The sequence below is a fragment of the Anser anser genome, assembly GCF_964211835.1.
Source record: "Anser anser genome assembly, chromosome: 5".
Taxonomy (NCBI): Eukaryota; Metazoa; Chordata; class Aves; order Anseriformes; family Anatidae; genus Anser; species Anser anser.
In genome coordinates, this window is record NC_139725.1 from 28379123 (window position 1) to 28406040 (window position 26918).

A 26918-nucleotide genomic window follows, 5' to 3' on the forward strand; every position below is an offset into this window, starting at 1 on the left:
ATAGAGTGCTTTGTGCAGTAGCTTGCGCAACCGAAGAACTTTCTCGTCCTCGGAGTGCTTTATTATTTTTAACGAGACAGGCCGAGCACTTCTTGATAAACATTTTTTCCTTGAAGCAGTAATCCTACTTAAACTTTTTACCTTGTCCCTACAGCATACCACTAGGAAGTTCATAACAAAACTCATTTTCTCTTAAAGCGCTAGTCATGTCACTACATATAGCAAGGGATGCATTGTGATTGCTATGACTGGAAATAAATTGGAAGTGCCATGTTAATATGCAGGCTTAAGATTTTAAGAAAAAAAGTTTTCTAAAGTATTTTCTAAAGTCTAATTTCTTTCAAACTAAAATAATTGTATGTATTAATGTCTGTTGTAATGGAAATGTTAGTAGTGTTGGTCCTGATGCCTACCCCTGACAACGTTTCCATGCAGCGACTCTACTTTGCCATGGCCAGATGACAGGCAGCAGGTTGTGACAGATGTAAACAAGAAAGCCAAGATTAATCCAGGCAATCTCAGAAGGAAAGCAGTCCATGCAACTGTGCACTTGCCTTTGTTTTGAGCAAGGTGCAATGCATTCTGCTGCCTTGGCAAATCCTTCTGGGGTAGCATTACAACAGTTCATTTGTAAAGGCGATTATTTTCTTTGATACAAGAATTACGAAAGATTTTAAGAGTGAGAGTTTGATTAATGGTAAGAATTTAATGAGAATCAGCAAATTCAGAGCCAACACTCCCATCTAAGTCAATCTCAGTGCTGTCCCCGCGTATCAGTGTGCTACAACAGGCTCTTTCATAGTCACATGATACTGGCCAGGGGACACACTTTCAGTAGATCTAATACAATGAAAAGAAAAACTGTCTTTTTCCCCCTGTGGGCTTAGATGCACATGTGGCTTTTCATACCACCCACATCATGTGTTCTGAGAATGAAAGACCCTTTGTGACGGGCACACACCAGCAGAGGCAACTTAACATCGATTAAGATTGTTAACTCAGTTTCCTAAAGCCTCCCAATGAACACTGTACAAAAAAATGATCACATTGGTGGAGGCATGTGGTTGAAGGAATTGGATCAATGATACTATAAATAATTTACAATACACACCTCTCATTTCCGCTCTACCCAGTTTAACTGTCATTATTTAATGGACATACTTTTTCTCTTTCCTTATAGAATGCAGTAAAACTTCAGGAGAGGCCTGATGACTACCAAATCACATATCTTGCTGTGTATTTTGGATGGCCAAGGCATTCACAATTTTGTATTTGGAGGAGTCATCACAAGCCCTCTGAAAGCTGCAGCCACCTTTGTCCACTGCCTTTATGTCAGAAGACCAGCAAGAACTGCACCTCCCTGGTAAGACTACCATGCAATGTGTGTCTTTATCCTCAAGGCCTGAGGTGCCTCTGAATGTACCTCCCAGGCAGAAGGTAAGCAGCCATCAATCAAAGGTCACATTTTACAGATTTGGAGAATGCATCCTATGTATGTTCTCAAGAGAAGGAAATTCTCAGGCTCCCGATTTGAAGCTGCAAGTTAACAGTGCAGCTCCAAGTTGACTGCACAGCTTCAACTGGCAGCAGTTCTCTATCTAAGCACGGGAATATCCCTCCTTGAAAGAGTATTTCATGACTTGAATTGTGCCCAAGGACAGCAGTCCAGTTTGGAAACAAAAATGTGTCTTTGCTGCAGGGTGTGGTTTTAGGGTACACATAAAAGGATCAACCAGATATTTTCAAAGTTGAACAACCAAAACTGTATCACCAATTTAGGTAACCCAAGAACTGGCCAGCTGTGGGAATGCCCTCCCATCCCTTAAAAATAAAACAAAGAACACAGACAAAGAATTTAACAATTTTATTAAAAACTGTACCAGTTATTAGAAAAAAAAAATCCAAGTATTAAAGTATTAAAAAGCACCAAAGAAAGAAAGCACAAAGCAAATATACTGCACAGATACAAAAAAAAAAAAAAAAAAGGAGCACTGCCCAGTCACCATTGGTACAGGCAGGAGTCCTGGAGGCACACAACCAGGATAAACAAAATGCTACATTCTCACTGGGTCTCAGTCCATGGCAAAGAAGGTGTGTGCACTTCAGGACTAATCCAGACAGAAATCTCACAGGAGAGCATCAGATTTACTTCTGCAGCAGGACAGTATAATATTCTGTTGAACATTAGAAACCATGGGGAAACCCTCCACTGAGGGTAATGGAAAGTTTATTAAATACACTGCAAATTCTAGCTCGTTTTACCCTTTTGGTTTTCCAGATGAAGGACTCTGAAGTTTTAAAAAAGAAAAACAAAATGTATCCCATAAAAGTAGAAAAATCATGCAGGAGAAGGGAGAAAATACAAATCCATATTTCACAGTATTCTCATCAGTGAATTTTACCTAGAAACATGGGAGACTGTACTATATACCATTGAAGAGAATGGAAGAAGAGATACATTGTAAGTTTTACCAAAACCAAAACAAAACAAAACAACATTCTAGACACCCAAACTCAAATTTAGTGGCAGGTTTTTCATATATACCCAGTGGAAACAGACATTCAAATCCCTTGGGCTGTTTTGAAATTTCTCGATTAGAAGCCTAGCTTCTGACTTTTATTGAAGAAGATACTGACAGTGTTGTCTTTATGTCACACCAGTCTCTCCCCCTTTTGCCATTAGAATTGTCTTTCATAATAGTCTGATAAAAAATGGAGCTGAGGAATCTGTGACGATGCTCTCCTGGAGCTGTGTCTACAAATTAGGGAGACTCCTTTAGATTTAAGAATAACTTTATACATGCAAAATTTTCATAATAGATTTTAAAAACAGTTTAAGAATCTACCCTTCCCACCCCTCCATTCCCCAAAGGCAGCTAAGAGTCTGAAGACAGAACTGAAACATGGCTTTAAAAAACAGCCCACAGACATTAGGTTTCGCTTCCCAGAAACCAACTTCCAGCATGGGATTCACAGGAAGAGACCCTCCTTTCTGTGGCTAGGGGAAAGGTGAGGCACATGGAAGAAAGAAGGGGTAGGGGATGTCAGACTGCATTCAATTTAAGAACACACACATGCACACGCACGCGCACACACACAGGCACACACACACAATTACATTCCAGTGCATTTGATGTGTTTGGTCTTTTCTGCTTTTCCTGGTGGAGAAGAACTGAGCTGTGTAACACCTGCGTGAACACATGCAAACCAAAGAAACAGAGACCACTGAAGTCTATAGGAACTGTAAAAGATTGTTCTGTGATCTTTTATCAATTCCTTGAGGTATTTCTTCTTGCTAAAACAATCAAAGGCAACAGGTAGGCATTTTTGTAAATGATCACAAATGCCAGTTTGAAAGACAGACTCTTTTCAATGACATAATTAAAAACCTTTGTTGTCAAATTATGCTAATACTCTATAGTGCTTGGTCCATGTGCAGAGCTCCCATGAATATGGATGAGCAATCCATGGTCCTTTTACTTATAATCCTGAAGTAAATAGAGCTGGTAAAATAAGGCAAGACCTCCACATTTCTGCATTCTTGTTTGGCTTCTAGCACATACGTTATGTGCCGTCTGTATTTTTCCCTTTAAAAATACCCTCAATAGCACACCATCCAGCCTGTCACAGTCTCACCATTCCCACAGCTTCAGCAGAGATATTGGTCAGGACCAGTAGCAGAAGGATGGAATTCATTTTACAGAGTTGAGGGGGTCACAATGCAACAACTGCCTCAAGTCTTTTTCCTTTTCCTTAGAAAAGAAACTCCCAGACCTACTAATGGGCAGAATCTGCAGTTTCCCAGAAGAGTGCCAAGCCCCGTGCTGAATGAAGTTCAGTCTCGGGTACAGCTCCAGTGACTGCTATGGAGCAACTGCTATGGAGGACTGTAGTAACCTCACATGCACACATCTCATAAAACTTTAATCCAAGTTTGGGGGGACAAAGTAAACAGCCAGTAGAAAGAAAGAAGTCTTTGCAATCACCCTTTCTATATCAAGAAGGACTGGGTTCCTCTCCTCTAGTCCCTTGTTGATACCTGCCTCCAAAGCAAAGGCTGATAGGGATGTTTCTTTCAGGACTCTTCTACGGAAAGTTTAGCCAACAACCGTCTAATCCCGACCAGCTATTTAAACTGAGATATGTTATGCAGGAATTCAGCGCTACCAGAGATTATCAGCACCTTGGGAGAAGTCTGCAGCCCCACATACAAATCCAATGGCAACCCCTTCTATGCAAATTCATTGCCTCTTCTGCCTCTGTTGTATCCTACTTACGGCAGTTTGCAGCTATCCCTGGGCAATCACCTTGTGATTACTGGCTCAGCTTTCAAGAATTGCAGGAAACAAAAGTAAAACTAACTATTCCCTACTAGCACCAGGCCTACCGGATCCCAGGATGGCCAGGGTTACAAGATACTCAAAAGGGTGGGAAGCTGGGAAGGGATGCCAAGACCTCCATCCATCTCTCAAGGAGAGAGAGCTGAGGTCTGAAGCTGTTCTGGAGATGTGTGAAAGGCAAGCAAGACACTTCAACACTGCTGGTACCATCAGCAGCAGCTCAAACTTTTTCTTAAGAACTGCTTGCTAAAATTAGGAGTCTGTTTTAGAAGGAAGATCCATCTGCTCTCCCTAAATTGTTAGACTGTAGTTTTACAACACAGAGAGAAACAGTATCCCAGTCCTTTTGCCAAGACAACCTGGTATCAAAAGATTCTAGCATACTCCTTCACCAACAGGACTTAGTCCACATTCCTTGGAAGTGGCTCCCCAAACAATCAGCCTATGTCTGCAGTCACACTATAAGAGGCTCTCTGAGGGGACGATCTCCTCAGTGCATGCTGAATGGTACTCACTAACATGGAATGGGTCACAAACAAAAGAGTGATCACATGAGGGATGTGCATCTGTGTATTTGTTGATAAATATGTGAAATCTCCCCACCCTCCAGAGAAGACAGAATCATCTGACCAGGCCAGAAGGAAAAAAGAAATAACAAGTACCCACTATTTCCTCAAGTAGGTGAGACTATAAGCATGAAGCAGCTACTTTTCCTCAAGTGAATAGCCAGCCTGCCCCTCAAAATCTACATAAAGCAAAATAAGACTTTTGGGTTGACAGAGCGTATTTCCTTTCTCCAAGATATGCAGATATGGAATATAATTAAAATATATTATCAGTGGTTGCAAATCTCTGGCAACAGTAACCACCATGCATATTGCAGGAAGTCAGCCTTTGTCTAGGATTAGCCCTATGTCTCCAATGAAGTATTGTTGTTCAAGGAGGTTTTAACTTAAAACCCTGGCATGACCAGTTTTGATAAGTTTGTTGTTACACTGGGAAATACGGACTGGCAAAGATGTGTCTTTCCCTGAGCCAAATGATTCTATTCAGGCAGTCGGCCTGACTGCAGAACAATTCCAGGTGTTTGTTTCTCCACCTCGAGAACAGTCTTATCCTAGATAAACCGGTAGGGTCACAACACCAGAAAGTGCCAACACCAGATCTATCTTTCCAGCTTACGTATCCAGAGCAGACACCGGCATTATTGGCCTGTTTGGTAGTCAAGTCAAGGCAGAAGGGAAGGGGAAAGCCCACAATGGTTTTTAGCTGTCAGGTGCACTTGCTGAGTCTTTCATAGTTTGCAGGGCTGTTAGGATGAAGCTTTGATCTACTGGTTTGTGACTGTGCCTGATAAAGGGGCCCTGGTATCCAGTGACAAAATGCAAGCATCATGTCCTAGAGTATGCTGGCAGGCAGCACTGCTGTGTTGCTTCCTGAGCCTCAGCACTTCCACTCCAGCCTCCTCAAGACCTTCCATTTTAAGAGTCCTCCCCTTAGCATCCAGCTTCCCAGGGGGCCCCAGTTCAGTCTGTGCTTGCACTACTCCTCAGGCTTTCCCCCGTTAAAGTCCTCATTCTCCAGTGACCAGCGTTTACTCCAAGCAGACTGTGCAAGGCAAGGCATGGAAAGCCTCATCTCTGCAAACACGGGTCGAGAGCGGCTTCCATGCTGCCGTGGCATAGTCGGCAAAAGGTATCACTTGTATCCCTCTGGGTAACTCTGTAGTGCACATGCTTAAAGAAACAATACAAAAACAAAAACAACCCCTCTCCCCCCAAGAACCTTCCACCCTCCTAAAACCCACCCCCTAAAATATTACTTGAGATTAATTTGTATGAATTATTAATCATCCTGGACAAACATATTACTCTAGCACTAGCTAGAAAAATAACAGAAGAGGAGAAAAAAAGCTTTTCTCACATAAACTCTCATTACGTTAAAAGAGAGTGGCTGTGAATATACAAAAGTGAAAAAGGCTTTGGGACCTCTTTCATGGAGCTAAAGCACATTTTGCCACAGTAAAGCAGGATGCAAATCAAGAAAATGGGGCTGGGAAAGAGGGAGAAAGTCCAAATTTAACTGTGTTCAGTAAATTGTTACCAGACACGACAGTGCAATGATGAGATTATACAAAATACCAGAGAAAGCATGAATTAGAGAAGGATATGCAGACAGGGGTGGAGAAGAAAGTGTATGTGCAAGTAAACTACTCTTCCCGTACAGTAATGCTTATTTTTCAGAGTGGACCAAGAGCAGAAGAATTTCTCAGTATCTGAAATCAACATTTATAACAGGGCTGAAGAACAATTCTCTGGACAGATCTTCCTCAAGCTAGTTTTATAATTTCAGATCTACAACAAGTTGCAGTGGAAATATGGAAATGGTCTGAAAAAAATAAAGTCTGTATTGGTTTTCTGTTAAAATTCTACCGTAGTTACCACTGGGTTTGTGAATTAATGATACTTAAGGCTACACAGAAGTAGCCTTAGATCTTTAAGGCTATTTCCTTTTGGTAGGGAAATTTCCCTGCACTGGTCCAATAATGTCAGTCATACGGACAAACTTCTGAGTGCATACAAACCAGGAACTGCAAGGAGATCTCCCTTAAAGTAATATTATTGCTGCTAGTCAGTATATGCTTACAGCAGCCTTCAAACATTACTTAGTGGAGTAATGGATAGACTGTACAGTGTGTGTCAAACTAGCTGCTAATTCATATCCCTGCCAAATCCTGAAGCAATTTTACCAGATGCCTGGGACCTAAGCCTTCCTAACCAACCACATTATGGTAAGAGGAAAGAAAAGAACAAAACAAACACCCATCATAACACTAATAAAAGCATATACATTAGCATTGTAGAAGAATGATGCTTGTGTCATATTCCACGGTTTTCAGTTTCTTGCTGGCTTATGGGCACTGCGAACACTCAACTGGAAGTAAACAGTGGTGGAAATTAATAGCCACCAGTAACTTCAGAAAGGCTTTTAAGAATGTTGTACCGAAACAGTTTGGTCTATCAGTGGCCATGACAAAGAACAACTTCATGTGAGAGAGCTGCAACTGCTGCCCAATGGAAAGATTTAAGAGATTAGATTTCATTGTGATTTTCTCTCACATAAGATACAAAGAAATAAACCCACTCAGAAAACAAGTAAGCCGCTGGATATAAACTATTCGCATGTTTCATTGGTAACAAGAACTTTCTTCGTGGAGGAATCAAGCACCTCTGCTCGTGAAAACACCCACAGTACATTTAGAGTCATCAATTCCGACATCACCTTTAACTAGCAGCCAAAATGACACTCCTGCACTCTATCACTGACTAACGAACAGGGCAGAGGAAGCTGTTAGCCTAATACCTGCCTCTCCTGCACAGAGGTTACCGGTGCGGGGAACCAGCAGCAAGCTTTACCAAACACACCCACATTCTGGCTTTCCTTCGACAGTGTTGGACAAGAGCTCCCTGCCTCGCAGGGCAGGGAGCAGCAAAGAGGAGTCCATAAAACCCCAAACTTGAAGACGAGTAGAAGAATTTCAGAGTCCTCACATCCGGCCGGCGGTGTGCATGTCTCTCCCCTGAACCAGTGTTTGTTCAGTGCTCCCTGCAGACTGGATGTGGCCTGAAACAGGTGGGTGAAGCTCACCTCTGCCCAGTGTGGTTCCTGTTCGCCTCCACATTTAAGGCCAAGTTGTGTAGAAAGAGAAAAAGCTGCCACCACACTTGATTTCTGTTCTGCTGATGCTGTAGAGGAGAACAGTTGAAACAAAGTTATTTATATTTCTAAAATTGCAACATACCACTTCTCTTTTCCAATAACAACTCAGTTACACTTTTCAAGAGCAGACACTTTAATCCCATCAGCATAACAAGGGGGTGCAGCAAGGGATGAGGGGAGAGAGGGAAATGATAAGTTCTCCAGAAATAATTGTAGCTCTAACATTACAAAAAGAAAAGAGCAGACCCTTTATGCATTGTGCACAAGAGGATTAAACTTTTTTTTTTGCTTGTAGGATTTTGCAGAGTTTAGCCAAGTGCTGTTTTTAATCAGATTGGCTTCTGAGCCTTTCAAAAGCCCCAGCTGCATGAACAAACAACCTTTTTTTTTCCTTTTTTTTTTTTTTAAAAAAAAAGCCCCCCTTCACCCCAAAAGTAAAAAAAAGAAAAAAATATAACTGGTGATCCATCTGTAAGTGATTTGACACCGTGAAGGTCAAAGGGTTAATCTTCAATTTAAACCACACTGCTGAGACAGCAAAACTCTGATTTCATCTAGTACAAGAAAACACATTCGTGCACACACACACTCCCCCGCCCTCCCCCCACCACATTTTCCTTCCCAGCATCTCCAAGATAATACTGCCCTTTTTATAGCCACTTTTGACAGTAAGCCATAAATAATCAGCCTTGGAGCCCTTTCCTACTGACTGGAGCCAATTAAACCTTAAGCAAGAACATACTTGAAAACACACAAAAAACCCAAACCAAGAGGTTATTTCAGGTCCCATTGTCAGGGAAGAAACATGGGAGTTGAGTTTCAGGGGGACACCAGGCTCCATAATGCAGCTTTGGGGCAGGGACACTGTTCCTTCTTTTGTTGTGTGTAATCGCCCTGCAAAAGTGGCTCCTATTATCCCCCCACCTTCCCGCACTTTAATGGCATCTCATACAAACAGGTGGGTTTCTCTTTACATTGCCCAGCCTGGGATACTATTTCACCTCAATAACCACCCCTCTATTAGAAGTCAGGCTTTGTTTTCTCCTCCAGAATTCCATATTTGCTAAGCAGGACTGATCATTTCTGGAAAACAAACCAGCCCCAGCCCCAGCCCCAGTCCCCCCGCCCCCGTCCCCAGCAGACAAGGAAACAGAAGACTGGCTTCCAACAACTCTGCCTCAGCACACAGGAGTTCATGAGAGCACTGAAGCACATTATACGAACAAGATGTTTCAACTTAGAGTAGCCCAACAGGGCAGAACAACACGGTTGCAAGGCATTCTTTATGTAATCACAAATAAGAGAGGGTTGCAACTGGAGTTAGTATACTGGAGACGTGTCAATAGGCGGTTCTTCAAAGCCCCCCCCTACATTGGTTATGTTTGTATCTCAGCACGGGCAGATCCGTGCCCACAAATCACAAGCACACACCCGACAGGCTTCAGAAAACCTGTGCTCACCTTGCATCTTAGCAGTGGTTCGTTCTGCTTACCGTCAAGACCGAATGGTTGTCTCCTGGAGTTAGGAGAGTTCACACAGCTCTAATCACACATTTCGACACCCGTCTGTTTGGAGCATCGCCCACAGATGGGAACTCGAGAGCCTGGTATCACTTATTTCAAAGTAACCAGCCCCGATTGTCCAGACATGGCTGGGTTTACATGAAAACAAGTCTTTCATAAACTGTCCTCTGTGGCTGGGTTACCAACGCCCGAGTTGTTCTCAAAAAGCAAGATGCTTGTTGTTTTGCTGCTCACCTCTCCTTTTGACCAGGCTTGTCCTTCCTTGTCAAACAAACTCAGAGATTTTTCTCACCCTTTTCCACACTTCCAAGCCTGCTCAAACACGCATGTGGAACCACAATGTTCTGATGACATCTAGATACCATGTTTTTACCAAGCTATCGTGGCTTAAGCTGAATAATCCGTAAAGGGAGATCTTCCATGTAGCATGTCAATGAAGCAGCATGCAAGCACAATAACTTCTGCTGCAGTTTCCACAAACAGCGAACTATGCTAGGAGAGCAGAATGGACAAACATAGAGGTGCTCTGAAGGCAATACTGTCACTTTGGCAGATAATTTCATTCCATTGGCAACCAAAAGGGTGAAGAAGTGTCTTATAGGGAGCTAGTATAGGAAATGTAAAAGGAAGTTTAAAAATTGGTATCTAAATCCTGAACTTGAAATACATCTCAGCTGATCTGGCACGTACAATTTCAACTACTCCACCCTGTCAGAAGGACAACTATGTGCAGGAACCCCCGTATTTAATGTCCCACTTCATGTAGGAGGCTGCTTTGGGCTTCTCACACACCTTAAGAGATTTCTAAACACTCTCTCTACTCCTGAAGTTGTAAATGTCACAATGTCAACTTAGAAGCAATCATTCTTTGTTCTTTGCTGTGATAGGTGAAAAAAGAAAAAAAGAAAAAAAGAAAAAAAGAAAAAAAGAAAAAAAGAAAAAAGAAAAAAGAAAAAAGAAAAAAGAAAGAAAAAAGAAAGGTTGTGTTCAGGGACAAATAGTGGAAGGAGAGAGCTCATCTTCCTCCTTTTTATTATTTATTTATTTAAGAGGAAAAGGACTTTGAAAGAGTATTGGATTTTGGTTTTGTTTGGTAAATATGACTTAGATATTTACTTTCAGAAGGGCTACAGATTTGCAAGAGAACCAGTGGGATGTAGTATCGCAAGCACTAATTCTAAAATTCTTTTTTTTTTTTTTTTTTAATATTCATACTCTACCATGTTAATTTAACTCCCTATTTAAGCTACTTTTTTGGTACAGCATTTTCTTCTTTCTCCAGTTAAAAATGTTTCCTACTATTTACCTGATACACTCAATGAGATTTCCACACAAGGAAGAGCTGAATAAGAATTATTTCAGCCTTGTTTTCCCTTCCTTATAAAAGCTTAAGATCTCAAATCACTTTGTGAAGGACATTTATACCATTAATTTTGTTTTGAAGTTAAAAAATGGAGCACTAGGCAACCTATTGCCTACAGCCTCTCAGCAGGCCGAGGGCAGCTTTCTAGGTTTTATTCTTAGACTGCAGGGCTTCTATTTTCCTGGGTCCATATTTAGCCGGCATTTCCTTCCATGGGGTTGCAGTTCACACACACTTTCACTGGCTTGCAGACTGAAGTAGCCTGCTCGCACTGTCCTCTCCTTCCACTAATTCTGGAAAGTGAACCAGAGCAGGAAGGTGATTAAGACCAGAGCTAATCTGGCAAAAAAGCTACCTCTACTATTGATCAGGTCATCCCTAATCCATCTGATCCACGTCACCATGTAGTCAAACTGATGCTTGTGCCAGCACAACAGAAAGGCAGCCTGAGAAAAGAGGAGCAAGCTGGACTGCTTCCATCAGTGGCAAGCCTAGCCACCACGGCTTACAAAACTATGGCTTCACTGCTGGGCTGAGCTGCTTTCTGCGGCACCAGTTCAGTGTGGGGCAAGAGCCACAGATATTCTTTGCAATAGAGATAGAGAAACCAATTTATAGAAAGATCTGTCTGAGCCTAAAAAAAAAAGTACTTCTTGCAAGTTTCAGTAGCTTTTCCCTAGATATGCCTCTGCCAAGACCAAAATACTCAAATATCTCAGGACTGTTTTCTTTTTTTTTGAGGGGGGTGTTGGGATTTATTTTTATTTTTATTTTTGGTGTTTGTGGTATAGTTCAGCTGCCAGGAAGGACAGAAAGCCCAGGAGAATGACTCCATGAATTCTACATCTGATTTTTTTCAGATGTGGTATGTTTCAAGTCAACTCTTACAGACTCAAGGCTATTGTGGCACAGGTTTATGTTTTTCCTAAGCTTTGCTATGCTGATTGCACCCTCACCAAAGCATTTCAAACCTCAGAATCACTACTGCAGTAAGGTATCACGGATGAACACTTTGCTACCTCCATGTAGCAGTAACACAAGGAACGTTTCAAACCTCCTTTCCCAAGATGGAAAGAAACCCCTTTTGCCCTCTACACTAGCTGAGACTGAAGAAAACTAGAGTTGTGAATACAGTAAGTCAACACAAAGCTGGAAACACATAAAAACATTTCCTATCACAGCTGCTGCTTTTTGAAGGGGATATCCTTAAGAGACTGTCTGTCTGAGATGTTAGCATGAATGCTTCAGTGAGTCACAAGGAAAGGAAAGGGCATTTTACAGGAAAAGTGTACTATGCAGAAGTAACAGTACATTAGCAAACCCTACTCCATGAACTGTGCTGGTAAAAGCCAGAAAACTGGTAAACAAACACATAAAAATTGCAAGAACCTTACTGGAAACAAAAAAAAGAGAGACAGAACTGACCTGGCATTTGTTCCTTCCCCATAATTATTACTCCTAATACATGTTTAACACTGTCAGTATACAAATATACATCTGTGAAACACCACCACAGATATCAAAAGCTTTTTGCTCCTTTCAAGCCCTTGAACGATGTGCTCAAGGGAAGAATAGTATGGGTAATACACCTGAAAGAAAATTCTGTCCCTCTGCCAGCTTCTTGAGTCCTTAGGCGTAACGACTTAACAGACGAATAGGATTCACATTTCCATCTGATGGAGGTGCCATTAATATCTTTGAAAAATAAAGAATATGTTCATCATATACACCTATTGTATGTGGGTATGGCACGTTCCTATCACACATACAGAAGCATGCACCTGTCTGCCCTCGTCAGCTTGTGGGCAATTTTTGACTTCGCTTCATGGTTTGCAGATCATTAAGGGTCAAAGTCCGATCGTGTCTTAACTGGAAGGTTTAAAATATGGACATAAATGGCAATATTATAGCAAAAGAAGAATACTGGCCTATGTGCACATAAAAACGTCATTCTTCCTTTAATGACTAATACAAGCATTAGCAGTAAGTTGTTGGGGTTTTATTTATTCACTGAAAACAAAAATACTTGCACACCGGGAGCAGTTGCTGACTCATCGCTGAAGGCTGTTTTGGCTGCCAGGTGGCTGGAGGCGCATTGTGCTACCACAAAACATGCTTCAGCTCAGAAAGACTAGAAAGTCACAGTCCCCAAGGCAACAGAGGTTACAGAAGGTGTCCCCAGTTGGAGAGAGAAATGCAGGCCAGTGGAAGTCAAATCCAGATCTTTCCAGCTGTGATTCCGAATGACTGAAGAATAATGCATGTTTAAAAAATTAAAAAAGGAAAAGAAGGAGACAGCAACAGAGAACAAATGAAAGAGGAGCTTGGCGGCACAAGGGAGGACAAGGCCCTTCCCGCCTTGCAGAGCCCCTGGCTTGGCTGCGATGGGCGACGTTTGTGGTGGAGGGAGACTTCTCCCAAGTACGGTTCCCTTGGCCAGAGCCCCAGCTGGGCTTTGTGAGGCGAGATAAGCAACACGTGTGCCTGTGAGGAGAAGGATGCGCAGGAGTGTGTGCAGGGAAACCTGGCGGGTTGGGACCCGGTGCAGGGCAGAGACCCACCCAGGCGTAGTGCTGGCCTGGGCAGCAGCGGACCTCAGATGGGCCCTGGGCACAGCGGGGCAGGTGAGCCCTTCCCGGGCCGTCTCGCAGCTCGAAAACAAGCAGGCAGCCGCTCGCTCGCGCCTTCCTCTTGTGCCGAGGCTGCAGGAAGTGGAAGCAGACAGGCGCCATGGCAACAGGCAGCTGACTGCGAGCTGGGAAGGGCAGCCACCGGCCAGCGCTTTCCCAGGCCCGCTGCACCGGCCCGGGGCACGGGGAGTTATTTTCCACCGCGGGGGTGAGAAAGGGGAGGTAAATAAGGGTCCTGCATTTCCACAGGCCGCACCTGGTACTGCCTCACCCTCAGGAGAGCGCCGGGGCAGGGCTTGCTCCTCTGCATTTCAGAGGTGAGGGTGCAGAAGAGAAGCCCAGGCCATCCCTCCGCTTCCGCAAGAGCTGAAGACAGCAGCGCAGCACCCAGCCGGGCAGCGGGGGCAGATTTATTTACTCAGCATTTACACCAACTCCAAGGCACCATCCAGCGCGGGGGTGATCCCCCTGGTGACTACGGCGTACCTCGGGGTTTCGGTCAAAGTAAAACTCGGGAAGTTTTGCAGGACAACACCCCGGCGGGGCGAGCGCGCCGGGGGAGCCGCGGGCAGGCAGGTGCAGCGCCGGAGCCTGCGGGCACAGCCGCCTCTCGTCAGCAGCTCGGATGACTCACAGGCTAAATTTAGCGAGCGATATAAACACGGCAGCCGCAGCGCAAACACTGCCCGGCAGATCCCTTCTCACGCACGGCGCCCTCAGCCCACGTCTCCTCGCTCGCCGAGGTCAGCGCGGCCTTCGGGGGCTCCGGGCTGCTCGGAGGGCCTCGCTGAGGACGGCTGCAGGGTGCCGGGGGTAACGGGTTACATCAGAACGCCTCATTAGGGTTAACGGGAGTTGCCTCACTGCTTTATTTTTAGATTGCTATTCTTTCGGCTGCGGTGCAGTCCTCAGAAAGATTACTTTGCCATTGGCGAGGGTAGCTACCAAGGAAAAAAAAACCAAAACAACAAAACAGACTATAAAAGGCTAGCAGGACATTCCCCTTCAATGGCTTGAAACAAAGGAGGACTCCGCAGTTGGGCCCTTGCTTCCCTGCCTTTCCACCATAAAACTTAATTGAGTAAAATACAAACATACACACTCCTACCATAAATAATCAGTCCAAGCATCTCATCATCCCCCTAAGAGATGGCAGTATCTTAATAAGATCAACCAATCTAAGCATGGACTGGAGGCAGAACTACTGGGTTCCAGTCGGTGATCACTGCATGATCTCAGACAAGTTATAACCTGCATTTCCTACTCTCCCACACTAAAAAATAAGTGGGATATTACCACAATTATTTCTTAATTGAAAAATAATTTCTCAACTGTCTGACTGCTCTGAGTGGAAAGCACATCACCGCTGCCGTGGTTCATGTGGTACTGTGAGAACTGAAGAAATGGAACACAGCCTGCAAAGAACACTGGGATTTTACAGGAGAACAAGAAGTACCGTATGTTATTTAAAGCACACCATGAGACTGCAGGTGATGTCAGAAATACTGTAAAATAGTTCACTATATATCACTTGTACTGTCCCAAAGGATTATTCCGTATCCTTTAGTAGCAGCAGTTGTGATGTTTTGAGATTGTAGCCCCACTGCCTGAAAACACACCCCGTGAAGGATTCACAGCAGTCTGTTACAGAGTCCTCATTTCTCTCCTGTCACCAGGCTCCCTTATCCTCTGCCCACTTCCTCTACCAGAGTTAGGCAGGAAGTTTTGCTTTTCAACATTATCCACTTTTTCAAGCAGGAACAAAAACCATAATGTATTTAAATCTTTTGTCAGATGAAAGCATAGAGAAAAAGAATAGATTACACTGATACAAAAGTTCTGTTTTTTATTAAACTAATGCATAATGGTTGTATGCAACTACCACATCAGGAGTTCATACAGCCCAGCCTCCAACAGCAGCCTTTTGTGGCTGCCTGAGGAAAAGCAGAGAGAGCAAGTACATGCAATAGCTCCCCCTAATACTCTTTCAGCATCTAACTATTTTGAGTTTACGACTTCCTGAGTCAGATCTGGTTTCTGTTTACCTAGTGACCCTTTCTATGGCCATAAACATGCGCCAGTTCCCCCTGAACCCAGGTAAAGAACTGTGATGCACAATGTCTCTTGAAAAGGAGTTCCAGAGCTATTTATTGCATGGAAAAAAGACATCTTATTTACTTTGAGCTGGCTCCTACTAGCTTGATTTGATTTTGCCTTTGTACTGGGATAAGCAAGTTTATCCATTCCTTCACATCACTTTTGATTTCTGTTTAATATTGCTGCCATATCCCCCTTGCTTTCTGTCTGTCTTAGCCTTTTCAGTCCTAGGCCATTTTTTCTTTACATGTATGGAAATTTCATCATCCTTCTTGCCTTTCTCTGAACCTTTTACAGTTCTCCTGTATCATTTGTAGAGGAAGAAAGGAAACCAAAAGTGTATGCAACATTCAAAATATAGGAGAAACATGGATTTATGTTCTTGCTCTTCATTTCCTTTCTTAACACACCGAAGAATTTTATTTCATGTCAGAACTGAAAGGGTCAAGCAAGTTTCTTTTAACCTAATGTCAAGTAATCAGCTCCACAGGCAGCAAGATTTGGGAAACATCAGAACAGGTGCAAGGCAAGGGGCAACAGGTTGCAGTGTCACTTATCCACATGAGGGAAGGTGCACTTCTGAGCCCACCACTTCCTTCCCTGTCATTTGTCAAAATGGAAAAAAAATATCTAACAAAATTAAGAAAAAAAGATATCTGTCCCCACTTTCCCATATCTAGATTCTGATTCCACTGACTGTGTGAACTCCTCTTCCCCGCTATGGCACACTTGATTCCTCAAGCCTAGTATCCCAGTTCTACAGCTTTGCCTCTCAGTCTTCCCAGCCTCATACCCAGTCTCTCCCCTGCCCTCTAAACTGGGCTCACCCATGTAGGGAATTCTCAATCTGGTTCTTTCCCATGTCATGCTCCTGCATCCTGAGCCAGAAGCTCAAGTTCTGTACCAACTGGCATCCCACAGCCAGCAGAGCTGAACAGAAGATCCCCTGCTTTGTGCAGCAGCAGCAGGGACCAACCAGCGCTAGCTAGAAGCAGAGATCTTGAGATGTACTAACCTACTCTGGAAACAAATCAATGAAAGCACTTACCCCAAGTCTCAAAGAGACTGCAGGTACGAGTAAGGAGTTGCTGGTGCTACGGGCTCAGCTGCAGGACAGTTTGGGAATCTTTGCATTACATTATTAGAAAGCTTTTCTGTTTTTTTTTTTTTTCTCTTTTCTTTTAAAGTAAAGTCATAACACTTTCTTGCAAACAATTCCAGTTAAAAAAGAAAAAAGTAACTGTTAAAAATTCCCTGAATGTCCTCAGTAAACAATGGAGAAAGCCTGGTGGAGTTTGGGATGAGTATTGCACATGTAATGCCGTGCACCCATCATCCTGCACTGAGAAGTTTCTGACAGGACACTCAGGCTCCCTGTTGCATAAGCAGAAGTGTCTCAGAGGATGCCTCAATAATTCTCATGAGACACAGAGGGGGAAAAATATGCAAAATGTAATAAGTTTCACTTTCAAAGGAAAATAACATTTCCTCCCGGACATTTTCAGTGTAATTAACTTGAGGCAATTGGGTACATGTCTGGTAGCTTGTCCATAACTGGTGGTTATAGGCATCCAGACTCCGCAGGCTGCTCGGGCCCACAGCACAGTGACACAGCAAGAGTTATTTGCTGAACCCTGAACCAAGTGGGGAATATTCAGAAACAAAGTTTTCTATAGCTAGATTCATGGAGGCTATTTGAGCATGGTCAGCATATCTAAATCAACTGCAGGATTCCTGATGTGTTGGAAAGGGGCTTTGTTGTTGTTTGTAATGCACTTATTTACTCAAGAAAGCTCAGCTCTGATTCAGCATCTGGTTCTCATTGAGGCTCAGCTTTTTTTAAACCAAGCTTTCCAGATGGGTTGACTGAAGCACAAGGAGGTCAAGAGACTTGTCTGAGGTCATACAGCAAGTCAGTGGCTCTGCTTGGACTGGAGCCCAGAACTGTTCAAGGCTACCACTCCTTGGCTCTTAAAGAGACAATTTTATCCCCTGTGAAGTGATCTTATCACCATGAAGAAGAAATGTGAAAAAATGGTCCCCTCAGAGCTGCAGCCTGCTTCGAAGGAGTTATTCTATTTGGAAAAAGCTGAAGCGTTCCAATGCCTTGGTGGATCAGGTCAAACGAGAGGGGTGTGATACTGATGTACGGTGTCATCCACCTCACACTTATATAACCCACATGCTCCTATAGGGTGGCTCGGCACTGCTGCTGCTTGTCTCTAGCTTTCTACTCGCATTCCTTCCAGCAGCGCATCAGATCACAAAATTCACTGTCCGTTGAAGCTGAAACCTCTCCTCAAGGCACAAGGGTGCACTGAGGACCTGAGGAAGAGCCCAAGCACTTGCTGCCATGGCCTGGACAAGGGAACCCAGGCAGCACATCTCTGCTGACTGAGCAGCAGGTACCCGAAGCTCAGCTCCGCTCTCCATAGCGCTGAGTGTACCCTTCAAGCTCAGGCACAGGTGTTTGTTTTCCAAGGGCAGAGTGAGAAATGCATAACGGAGGAAACATTGCCAGAGGCTACACAGCCTCAGACAGGTAAAAGGTACTAAAGAACTTCGGAAGACACAGGTGGTCTCACGCATCATCCGAAGAGCTCTTCGGAAACTGGATCAACCGCTGCTGCTTCAGGAACACTGAGCTTTGCTCCATCCTTTCCTAATAAATTAGGATCTTAAAAAGATTAAAGCCACAGAGTGCTAGGGAATGTTGTGTTATTGCTCTAGCACTGTTCTAAGGATGAAAAGCCAGGTTTTAAACTACCGCATTCTGTTGAATATATTAATAGGAAATAAAACCCTGAAAATGGTGCACATGCCAAAAGCAAACATAGGTGCGGCCAATTTTCTTATTCTTACAAGATGCATACCCAAAAATCTTTTGTATAGCCAAGAACCACAAAACAAATACCACATAGCTCAGGGAGCCCAGGGAAGAGATAACAGTGACTCTCCAGGGTTCCCAGTGTGGGATGGGGTTAGACAGTGCGTGTTGCCGAGTCAAATGACAACTCAATGACGTCAACCTCAGCAGCTATTGCCCATTCAGTTCCCTTCCCTTTCGCAGCCAGGGATGTACAATAACCAGCAGCCTTTGTGTCAACACAGCCTTTCTGCTGCAGTAGCAAAATGAGAGCCATACCTGAGCTGCTGGAGTGTCTCACAGAACTCAAGAGCCACGCGAGGACAACCCTTCAGCTGGCCAGATGATTTACTCCAACATGGAAAGTCCCTCCTAGCTCCTGCTGAAGGAGCATGTACTCCTTTTCACAGGTTCACAGATAAAATGTTTTGTAGTCTCCAAAAGGGGCACAGCTTGTTGAAAACCAGACTTGCTCTCTCTCAGGACTTCACAAGACCACACTGGTGTGACTAACTTAGTGGTTTTCTAAATCTGATTCAAGACACCACTCTGGAAAGTTGGTTTTGACCAAATGGTTGAAACAGGCTGGAATTGGGCATCCAAATCTGGGATTAGTTTCACAGCAAGCTAAATGACAGCCCAGTTTTCCACGTCTCAGATTGCCCCTTCCAAACCACAACACACTGTAAACCAGTTCATGTGTCTCCGGAGAGACTTGCTTGCTTCTTCAGCAACCAGCTGGGAAGAGTCACTGCACACAAGACAGAGGGGCTCCTGCACGAGAGATCCATGCCAAAAGCCAAAGGAAATCCTCCACACAGGGTTGGGAGGGAAGGGACTGGGCATGACAACGAAACACTCCGTGGGGAAAAGTGCCTTGGACACTAATATGTGCCTCAGTACTTAGTTTTCCTGGCAGACAAGAAAGGATCCCTTAACAGTTCCAAATGCCAAGGCCTATCCCAGGGTCAGGCTGTGGAGAACCACTGGCTGAACTACTCCATCCTTGGTTAAGGTTTTGTATTTTTGTTTTGTTTTCAAATTTAAATGGCTGAACAGCTCCCCCTCCTTTACTACTTGTTGCTCTTCCAGTCCAAACAAAGACAGCAGAGCTCCTCCTCTGCTGGCTGCACGATTGGGCAGTGCAGGCGGATGCTTTTGTTTACTAACTCTCCCACATGCTTGGCTGACACGCAATTCGGCTGGCCGGGCAGTCCTGGCTGCAGTCCTGAGCATGGTACTGGGAGCCCCTGCAGCACACGCAGCCAGCAGCTCACCCACGGCTACGCGGCTGCAAAAGCCAGAGCAAGGGCAGTTTCAGAGGGTTTTGGGTGGGCATTCTCAGATGCGTTTCCAAGGCACGGACATCAGATAGGTGCACTCCCCGAGATGAACAGGGTCAGGTTACAACCAGTTTCACCACTTCGCTCCAGGGCTCCTCCGCTCCAGAGATGGCTAAACCTTTCCTTAACTGAGAGAACCTGGCTGGAGACAGCGGGCCCTTCAGCTGTTGCTAGTGAAAACGTGGCACTGGGGAAAACCCCATTCAATCTAGTAACGTAAGGTAAAAAGCTTGCGGTGGTTCATCATTTTCTGTAGTTTGCAAAATGACATTCATCGCCCTATCTACATCTCTACAGGTTAATCTTCCTGTTACAGCTTCTTTAATAGTCATGCTGTTTGAATATGAAGAATCCTATTTCCCTCATGTCTTTCATGTCACAAAGAGAACCAAAACTTTGCCCAGCCACAGGCCACGTTCTCTGACCAGGACAAAGACCCTCACTTACCTTGGAGAAGAATTGCAACAGATCCCACAATTACAGAGCACTGACTCACTTGGAGTCACACTCTGAAGTCAGCAAGAATGTTAGCTTCTTCATATGCAAGTGGATACACACTCTACAACACCTTGTTGGACTTGCACGCAAGTAGAAAAGTGCTACCTGCTGCTAAAGTTTGGCCACCTGCGCCAAACTCTGTATGGCTAGGATTTTCATTTCTTCATTATTCAACAGAGAAAGGAGGGCAAGGAAGAAAGAATCTGGGTTTTTAAGGATGCTGGGGTTATTTGGTTTCTTTGAAAAGCAGTGTTTCTTTTTTGTTGTTGTTGTTTTGTTTTTATAGAGAAAAAAAGATTCTGGAGTGTGGTTTTCAGACCCGATGGCATCTTACAGCTGTCTTTTGTTGTGAGGAAGTTAGTCACAAGTCTGAGACACTAGCTAGGACTGTCTCACAGAGGAGCTGCTAGCAAGTCTAGCACAATCTAAATACACTCTGCAACACGTGAGACAACTATCCCTAAACAACAAGGAGTGTCAAAACAGACTCTGGGCTTGTTGTCATCTCCAAGATGAGGAACTGATATAAGCCACAGCCAGCCAGCTGTGCCACAGAAGAGACAATGCTGGTGGTGAGGAGGGTAGAGGAAAACAGTGAAAGCTGTAATAAAAAGCAAGGGGGAGACTGCTGGAGAAAGTACCAGTGACCCTGCTGCTGATGAACCAGAAGAGCTGGAATAGCAACAGCAACCTTCCCAAGCAGTAAATGCAATCCTACACGCTCCTCTCTCCACTTGCCAGTCTTTACAAAGAGCCACCAAACTAGCATAAGCAAAATACACAGGGATACCACGGCTTTCATCACTGCTGGCAGTTTGCTGCCTTAGGCAGCAGCCTGCTTGGCTGATGCCTGGAGCCAGGCTTCAGGAGCACCACTCCTGGATAAGTAAGCCCCCACCTTCCCCTTTGGAAACACCCTACCCTCTGTATGTGGAGCCGGTGGAACTGGTCTGCAATGCACTGCAACTTCCGTGCAATCTGCACCTCCGCACGCGCCTCCTGCTGACCTTCCTGAGGCTCCTCTTGGAGGTGTGGATCCAATGCAAAGCCAACTGGAGGGACGTGTAAACGGTAACCAGCGTTCCCTACAAGACAGAGATCAGAAGAGTTGTTCTCCCAGCACAAGGAATAGCTCTTCTATTTGGTACACTTCATGCACACTGAAAGAACTGCACATAATCCTGATTTTTTTGACTCTTTTTAAAGTCCAGTTTCTGAAGCCCAAACAATGACCACGTACAAGCAAGCATGCTCAGCTTTTAGGTAGATTTATATCCATTAAGCAGAACATTGTGTTGCTTCCCCTAATCAAATGACTGATAGGATCTTGCACTTGGTTCTTTTTGCTTGTTTATAGTTCAACCAAGTGCTGAGGTGCTGGTTTTGTTTTTTCTACACTTTTTCCAACATTTCTGCCTCAAGATGTCACCCATTAAAGGTTACTGCATCTTTTCTGTCAGACTTCTCCGGCATTTAGTGGGACCGATATGAAATAAGGCTGGATCGGATATGCAGAGCTGAGTCTTATCAGTTACTTATAAAATATTGCATGGACATGCTACATATTTAACAACTCTAACTCCAGGAAAGAACCTAAAAGCTGTCCCACTAAGCGTAAATTGTTGCATTTCTATCTCTCCACCGAAAACTTCCAGGAGCCTTCCCATGTGGATGAGACAGCACAAGAGGTTAAAAAATACGTAGGTAAATGGTAGGATATGAAGGATGGTGAACACTTTAATATCTAGCAGTACAATAAAATGTGACAGAACAATGCGAAAGAAAAAAAGGGGGAGTATCAAGTACAGCAGAAGCAATGAGCAAGCGCCTAGATCCTGCAGTGACAAGCAAGGGTAAGAAGATACAAGTCATCTCTCCTCAGGGAGTATGAGAGAAGCAAAATAATTTAAGTCCTTCAATTGAATGCCCTAATGAAAGAAACTTTGCCTGATCGGGGAAGTGCTGAAGGGACAGTTTCCTTGCTGAAAAGCTGGTGACATTGGAGTGCTCTTACCATAGAAGAGTCTCCGGGGCTCTTCAGTGACTCCACAAGGCAACATAACATCCTGACTGGAAGAGGACGGGCTGAGTGTTTGAGTTGCCTTGTCCTGCTGCTCAGGATGCCTGACACCGGGACCACAGCAGTGTGTGAGGGGAAATAGTTGAAACCTCCCCAGAAGGCAGCTGTAGGACTGGTTCTGTGTGAAAATGCCTGTTGCAGTCATCTCACCAGGCTGACCTGCAAGTCCAAAGTCATCAGAGTGAAACACGTCATCGTCCAGCCCATCCAGGCTAGAATAGTCCTCTTCCAGGTAGCTGGGGCGATCCATTGCTCCTGCAATAAAGGGACATTTGATGAAACAGCTAAGACAAGAATCACATCCAGGAGACAACGCCTTCCGCTCGGACAGTAAGGCACAGGTCCTTCTTTCGTGCCTGCCTGCCTGCCCCCCTCCCTCCCAGTGCAGCCCGTCTGCATGGGCAGGAGAGGCGAGTGACTCAGTGGCGAAGATCAGGGCTTTGTGGAAAGTCCTCGAGTGCCTGGCCAGAGAGAGCCAAACTTAACACGTCCAAGGCTCCACCCACGACTCCAATCCCACAACTGGTCACAAGGAGGGAGCCAACCCCTAGCCTCAGCACATCAACACTGAAGAGACATGGTTGTAAAAAGCAACCCCAATCCCTCAAATTATCCTGTGCCAGTCAACTTCTTTGGGGTTTGCTCTGCTTTGGCCTGCTGCATTCGAACTTTATGGTATGCCCCATTCACTTCTTCCCCAACTGTTGATGAAGTAAAGCTCATAATCACAAGGCTGCGAGGCCAGGCTTTTAAGAAATCCCAGCGGTTGCAAAACTCACAAGAGCTGGCAAAGCTGTCTCTGTGAAGCTCTCCATAACTTCTCCCTGCACGGGCCAACTTTCCCTTCGACTTCCCATTTCTTCCCTCAGCTCAACGGAAGACATCTCCCAAACTTGGCAACGCAGCCACTCCATTACCTGCCTCACCCCAAAGTCTATGCGCACTGTCAGTGCATTAGCTCGTCCTGCTGCTACAGGAAAAGGCATTTGCCAGCATCAGGGTTTAACTCAGGATTTCTGTAATTGCCATAGCAAGAGCTCCTGAGCTCTGCTGCAGCACAAAATTGGACAAAGATGGTAGAAGAAAAAAAACAACAACACACGAACAAACCCTCTATCACTATTTCAGAGCTCCTTGCAAACAGACAGTCATTAGAAGCAGATTTACCAAAGAAGCCACGAGTCCCTTTACTGTTACCTGTGCATCTAACCCCATTGGAAGACAGTCTCCTAAGAGATCCATCTCCAGGCTTTCCACCCCGTTCCAAACAAGGCAGTGAAATTCAACTCTTCACGTCTCTTCCTTTGCCCTGGTTTGCGAGGAAGCATTTAACAGAACGGAAGACTAGCGAGAGGAATTTCAGGCCTGAAGGAGACAGCAACAACAGCTTCGTGAGGACGTGCCCGGCGCTCCCATCTCCCCCCAGGTGAGCGGCGCCCACACCACCTGTATGTGTGAGAGGAGACGAAGGGCCCGGCCCGGCTGCTGCCAGAAGCCCCCCTGCAGGGCTCTGCGCCGTCACCCAGCCTGCCCGGAGCCCCCCGCGAGCCTCGCTCTGCCCCCCGCACTCACGCCTCTTATTTCTTCCTCCTCCGGAGCGCTCGGCGGAGGCGCCTACGGGACGGCTTGCCCCAGCCCCCCCGAGCCTCTCCCCGCCGCCCGCGGGCACACGAGGGGCTCGGCGGCCGCAGCCCCGGCGGGCGGGCGGGCGTGCAGCTGGGCGGGCTCGGCGCACACGTGCGTGCCAGCTCCCAAAACAAAGCTGGCCGCGAGCTGCGCCGCGCTCCGCCGCCTGCCGCCGGGGCTCCCCGCCGAGCCGCTGCCCCCCGCGCCGGCAGCCGGGACGGGACGAGACGAAGCCGCCGCCGCCGCTGCCGCCGCCCCGGGGCACGGCGCCGCGCCCCCACACCGCTCCCTGACCGCCGGTACCGGGGCCGCAGCCCGGCGCTCCGCCGCCACGGGCACTCACCGCGGAGCGGGACCGGCCGGGCCGGGCCGGGCCGGGCCGGGCCGGGCCGAGCCGAGCCGAGCCGAGCCGCGACGGACGGGACGGGCCGGGGCCGAGCGTCCCCCGGGGCCGCCCCGGGAGCGGGAGCCGCCGCCGCCGCCTGCCCGCCCCGAAGTGCCGCCGCCGGGCGGGCCGCGAACAGCTGACGGCGGCACCGCCCCCGCCGCCCGCGGCCCGCCCCCGCCCGCCGCCCAATGGGGCAGCGCGGGGAGCGGGGGGCGGGGCGCGGCGCGAGGGGCAACGGCCGCGGCGCGTGAGGGGCGGGGGGGGCGGCGGGCTGAGGGGGAGCGGGGGGGCGGCCCCGGCCCCGGCCCCGGCCCCGGCCCCTTTCTCCTCGTCCGCCCCTCACGGCGGACCCCGGTCCCCAGGGGAGGAGGAGAGGGCTCAGCCCGAGCGGCCGCGCTCTCCAGCGAGAGCGGAGACAAAAGCGGTTGAAAAGCAGGGCGCTCCTCACAGCTGAACTGCTTTTCCGTCCCCGGGCCTCGCAGGTAAAAATAAACCGCTCCGTCCTGAGCGGGTGCGATGAGCGTGGAAGGGTGTTTACATCGGTTAGCATTCAGCGGGACCGGTTCAGGAGCCTGATCCTGCCCCACAGGAGTGGTCCCAAGGCTGAGCGCAGCGCCCCCGGCACACGGCCCGGGAAGCTCTTGGCTAGGTTTGAAGCTGATGAGAGCCTGACTCCAGCGACAGCTAGTTATTTTCAAACAGAACTTGTATGTCCTGGCTTTGTACGACTTAGAAAATTCCCCTTGACTGTTAAAGTCCGAACGCTGAGGTGCTTGGGGTAAGAATGCTGTACCGCACTCCGTGCCCATTCCTGCGTACGGGCGCTGTGCAGAACCAGCACCTGAGCTAGCAAGGATAAGTTCTCAGTAGCTTCGCCTATGAAGCCCCCTCACTGAGAAGATTAAGACAGACAAAAAACAAGCCTGGCACTCCGAACAACAGCTTACCGCGGTGTCACTTACTCCACCGTTGTTTGCACCCATAGGCTGCAGATGCTTTCCCCTGAGCTCAACAGCAAACTCTCGCCAAACCCAGAGGTGCAGGATCGAGCTCCTCAGCACAGAGCGGCACCCTGTCAGGCTGCCTTTACTACCTACGTAACAAGAGCACTTACAAAGGAGATTTTAAAACCCAGCTGGCAGCTGAGTAATGTTAATTGCTGTCAAGTCTGCCGCACAGTTATTGAGGTTTGTAACTCAAACGCAGGAGAGGGGTTAGATTGGAAACTGGTTGGTGGCAAGGTGAGAAGAATTACTTTCCTTGTATGACAGTGTCCTGGTGTGGTTCTGTGAGCCTCCACAGTTAAATGCTTCGGAGCCCCTGTGATTTTGGGTTAGTTATTTACAATTGTTGTTAACAGATCAGCAGGTTAGTAATGTGCATCTTCCCCGAGAAACCTATTTCTTTTTGGTTCATGTTCACGAGTTCTTTTTTTGCTCTTTAGTTTGCCAGAAAGGCTTTTTACAAGAAGATCAGTGCACGTCTGACTTGTACATCACCATCAAGTGGAAAAAAAAGGGGCTCCTTTCTTCTGTTTTCGGTAGGGGCCTGGATCCTAAATTAATGAAGCCTAGCTGCCCACTTTTCATAGTCAAGGGAGCTGGGAGTAGGAGGGGGAGGGAATACTATCAAAAAAAAAAAAAAAAGCAACAAAAGGCATTCTATATCTTCAAGATGTTCAAATTTTGTCACACTGATGGTCAGGCCCTGGCAAAATGCCAGATGCTGGAGGGCTACTTCTGATTTGTATGTGCATTGCTATAAATAAAAAATGAATGCACTGCAATTCCAACAGCTTATGTCTTCCAGACTGAGTAATAACTGCCTGCTGGTTAGGCTCATTAACAGTAAAAACAGTACCTGATCGGCTTTGTTTTCATCTTGGTGAGTCGCAGTTGGGGCCACACTTTATATCCCCAGAGGCTGCATTTTGGGAACTCCTACTGTGTAGAAAATGTATGGAAACTGAAATCTATGTACATAATCAGGCTGGATGGTAAGAGAGCTCAGGAAGGATATTTGTGCCTTTCAATGATTAAAAAAAAAGATATGGCAGCATTTCTAAGAGAGGGGACTCAGAGGGATTCCTTGAGGAAATTAGACATTGTTAAGAAATGGCTCCGAGTAAATAGACCGAAACCAAGACAGAGACAGTGAGTCTGAAATGGAAAATTGTGAACTGAGGGCAAGTTATACCACCGAGCTCACTGCATTCTGCAGAGAGACTCTCTACAATAGCACGGAGACGAGTGTCTTACCTGGGGACTGGAGCCCCGGGGACAGATACTCTGCCAGCATTTTGTTGCTCATTAATGTGCATGGTAGTAAGTTCATTCAAGAGATTAATCTAAAATCATGCGCAGTAGTGTCCCGCTGACATCTGTGGAGGGAAATGTCATGCCAGCCTATAACCCTTTGGTTAGCTTGCTATGGCACTCAGAAGA

General features: G+C 46.1%; 1 protein-coding gene and 1 long non-coding RNA gene across 6 annotated transcripts in view; one reads left to right on the top strand and one right to left on the bottom strand.

Annotated features, from left to right (window-relative positions):
• The window catches only part of LOC310900258, an 18779-nt gene extending 16709 nt beyond the window's left edge, over positions 1 to 2070 (top strand). The window contains exon 2 of the long non-coding RNA XR_014584956.1: positions 1181 to 2070. This is a non-coding gene — a long non-coding RNA (uncharacterized lncRNA). The remainder of the gene's footprint in view (positions 1 to 1180) is intronic.
• BMF (Bcl2 modifying factor) lies at positions 1850 to 24579 on the bottom strand. Of its 5 annotated transcripts, none has more exons than XM_083837970.1 (4): positions 24430 to 24579; positions 22395 to 22715; positions 21302 to 21465; positions 1850 to 8086 (listed from the first exon to the last, which is right to left on the bottom strand). In XM_083837970.1, the coding sequence occupies exons 2-4, from the start codon at positions 22708 to 22710 to the stop codon at positions 7985 to 7987; spliced, it is 582 nt and encodes a 193-aa protein (XP_083694096.1). In that variant the 5' UTR covers positions 22711 to 22715; positions 24430 to 24579; the 3' UTR covers positions 1850 to 7984. The 5 variants fall into 5 exon arrangements, with proteins under 5 accessions (XP_083694096.1, XP_083694095.1, XP_083694094.1 ...); XM_083837969.1 differs by lacking the exon at positions 24430 to 24579 and adding an exon at positions 23658 to 23795 and having other exon boundaries at positions 22620 to 22715; XM_083837968.1 differs by lacking the exon at positions 1850 to 8086 and adding an exon at positions 8093 to 11239 and having other exon boundaries at positions 24430 to 24512.
• Between the last annotated feature and the right edge of the window lie 2339 nt (positions 24580 to 26918).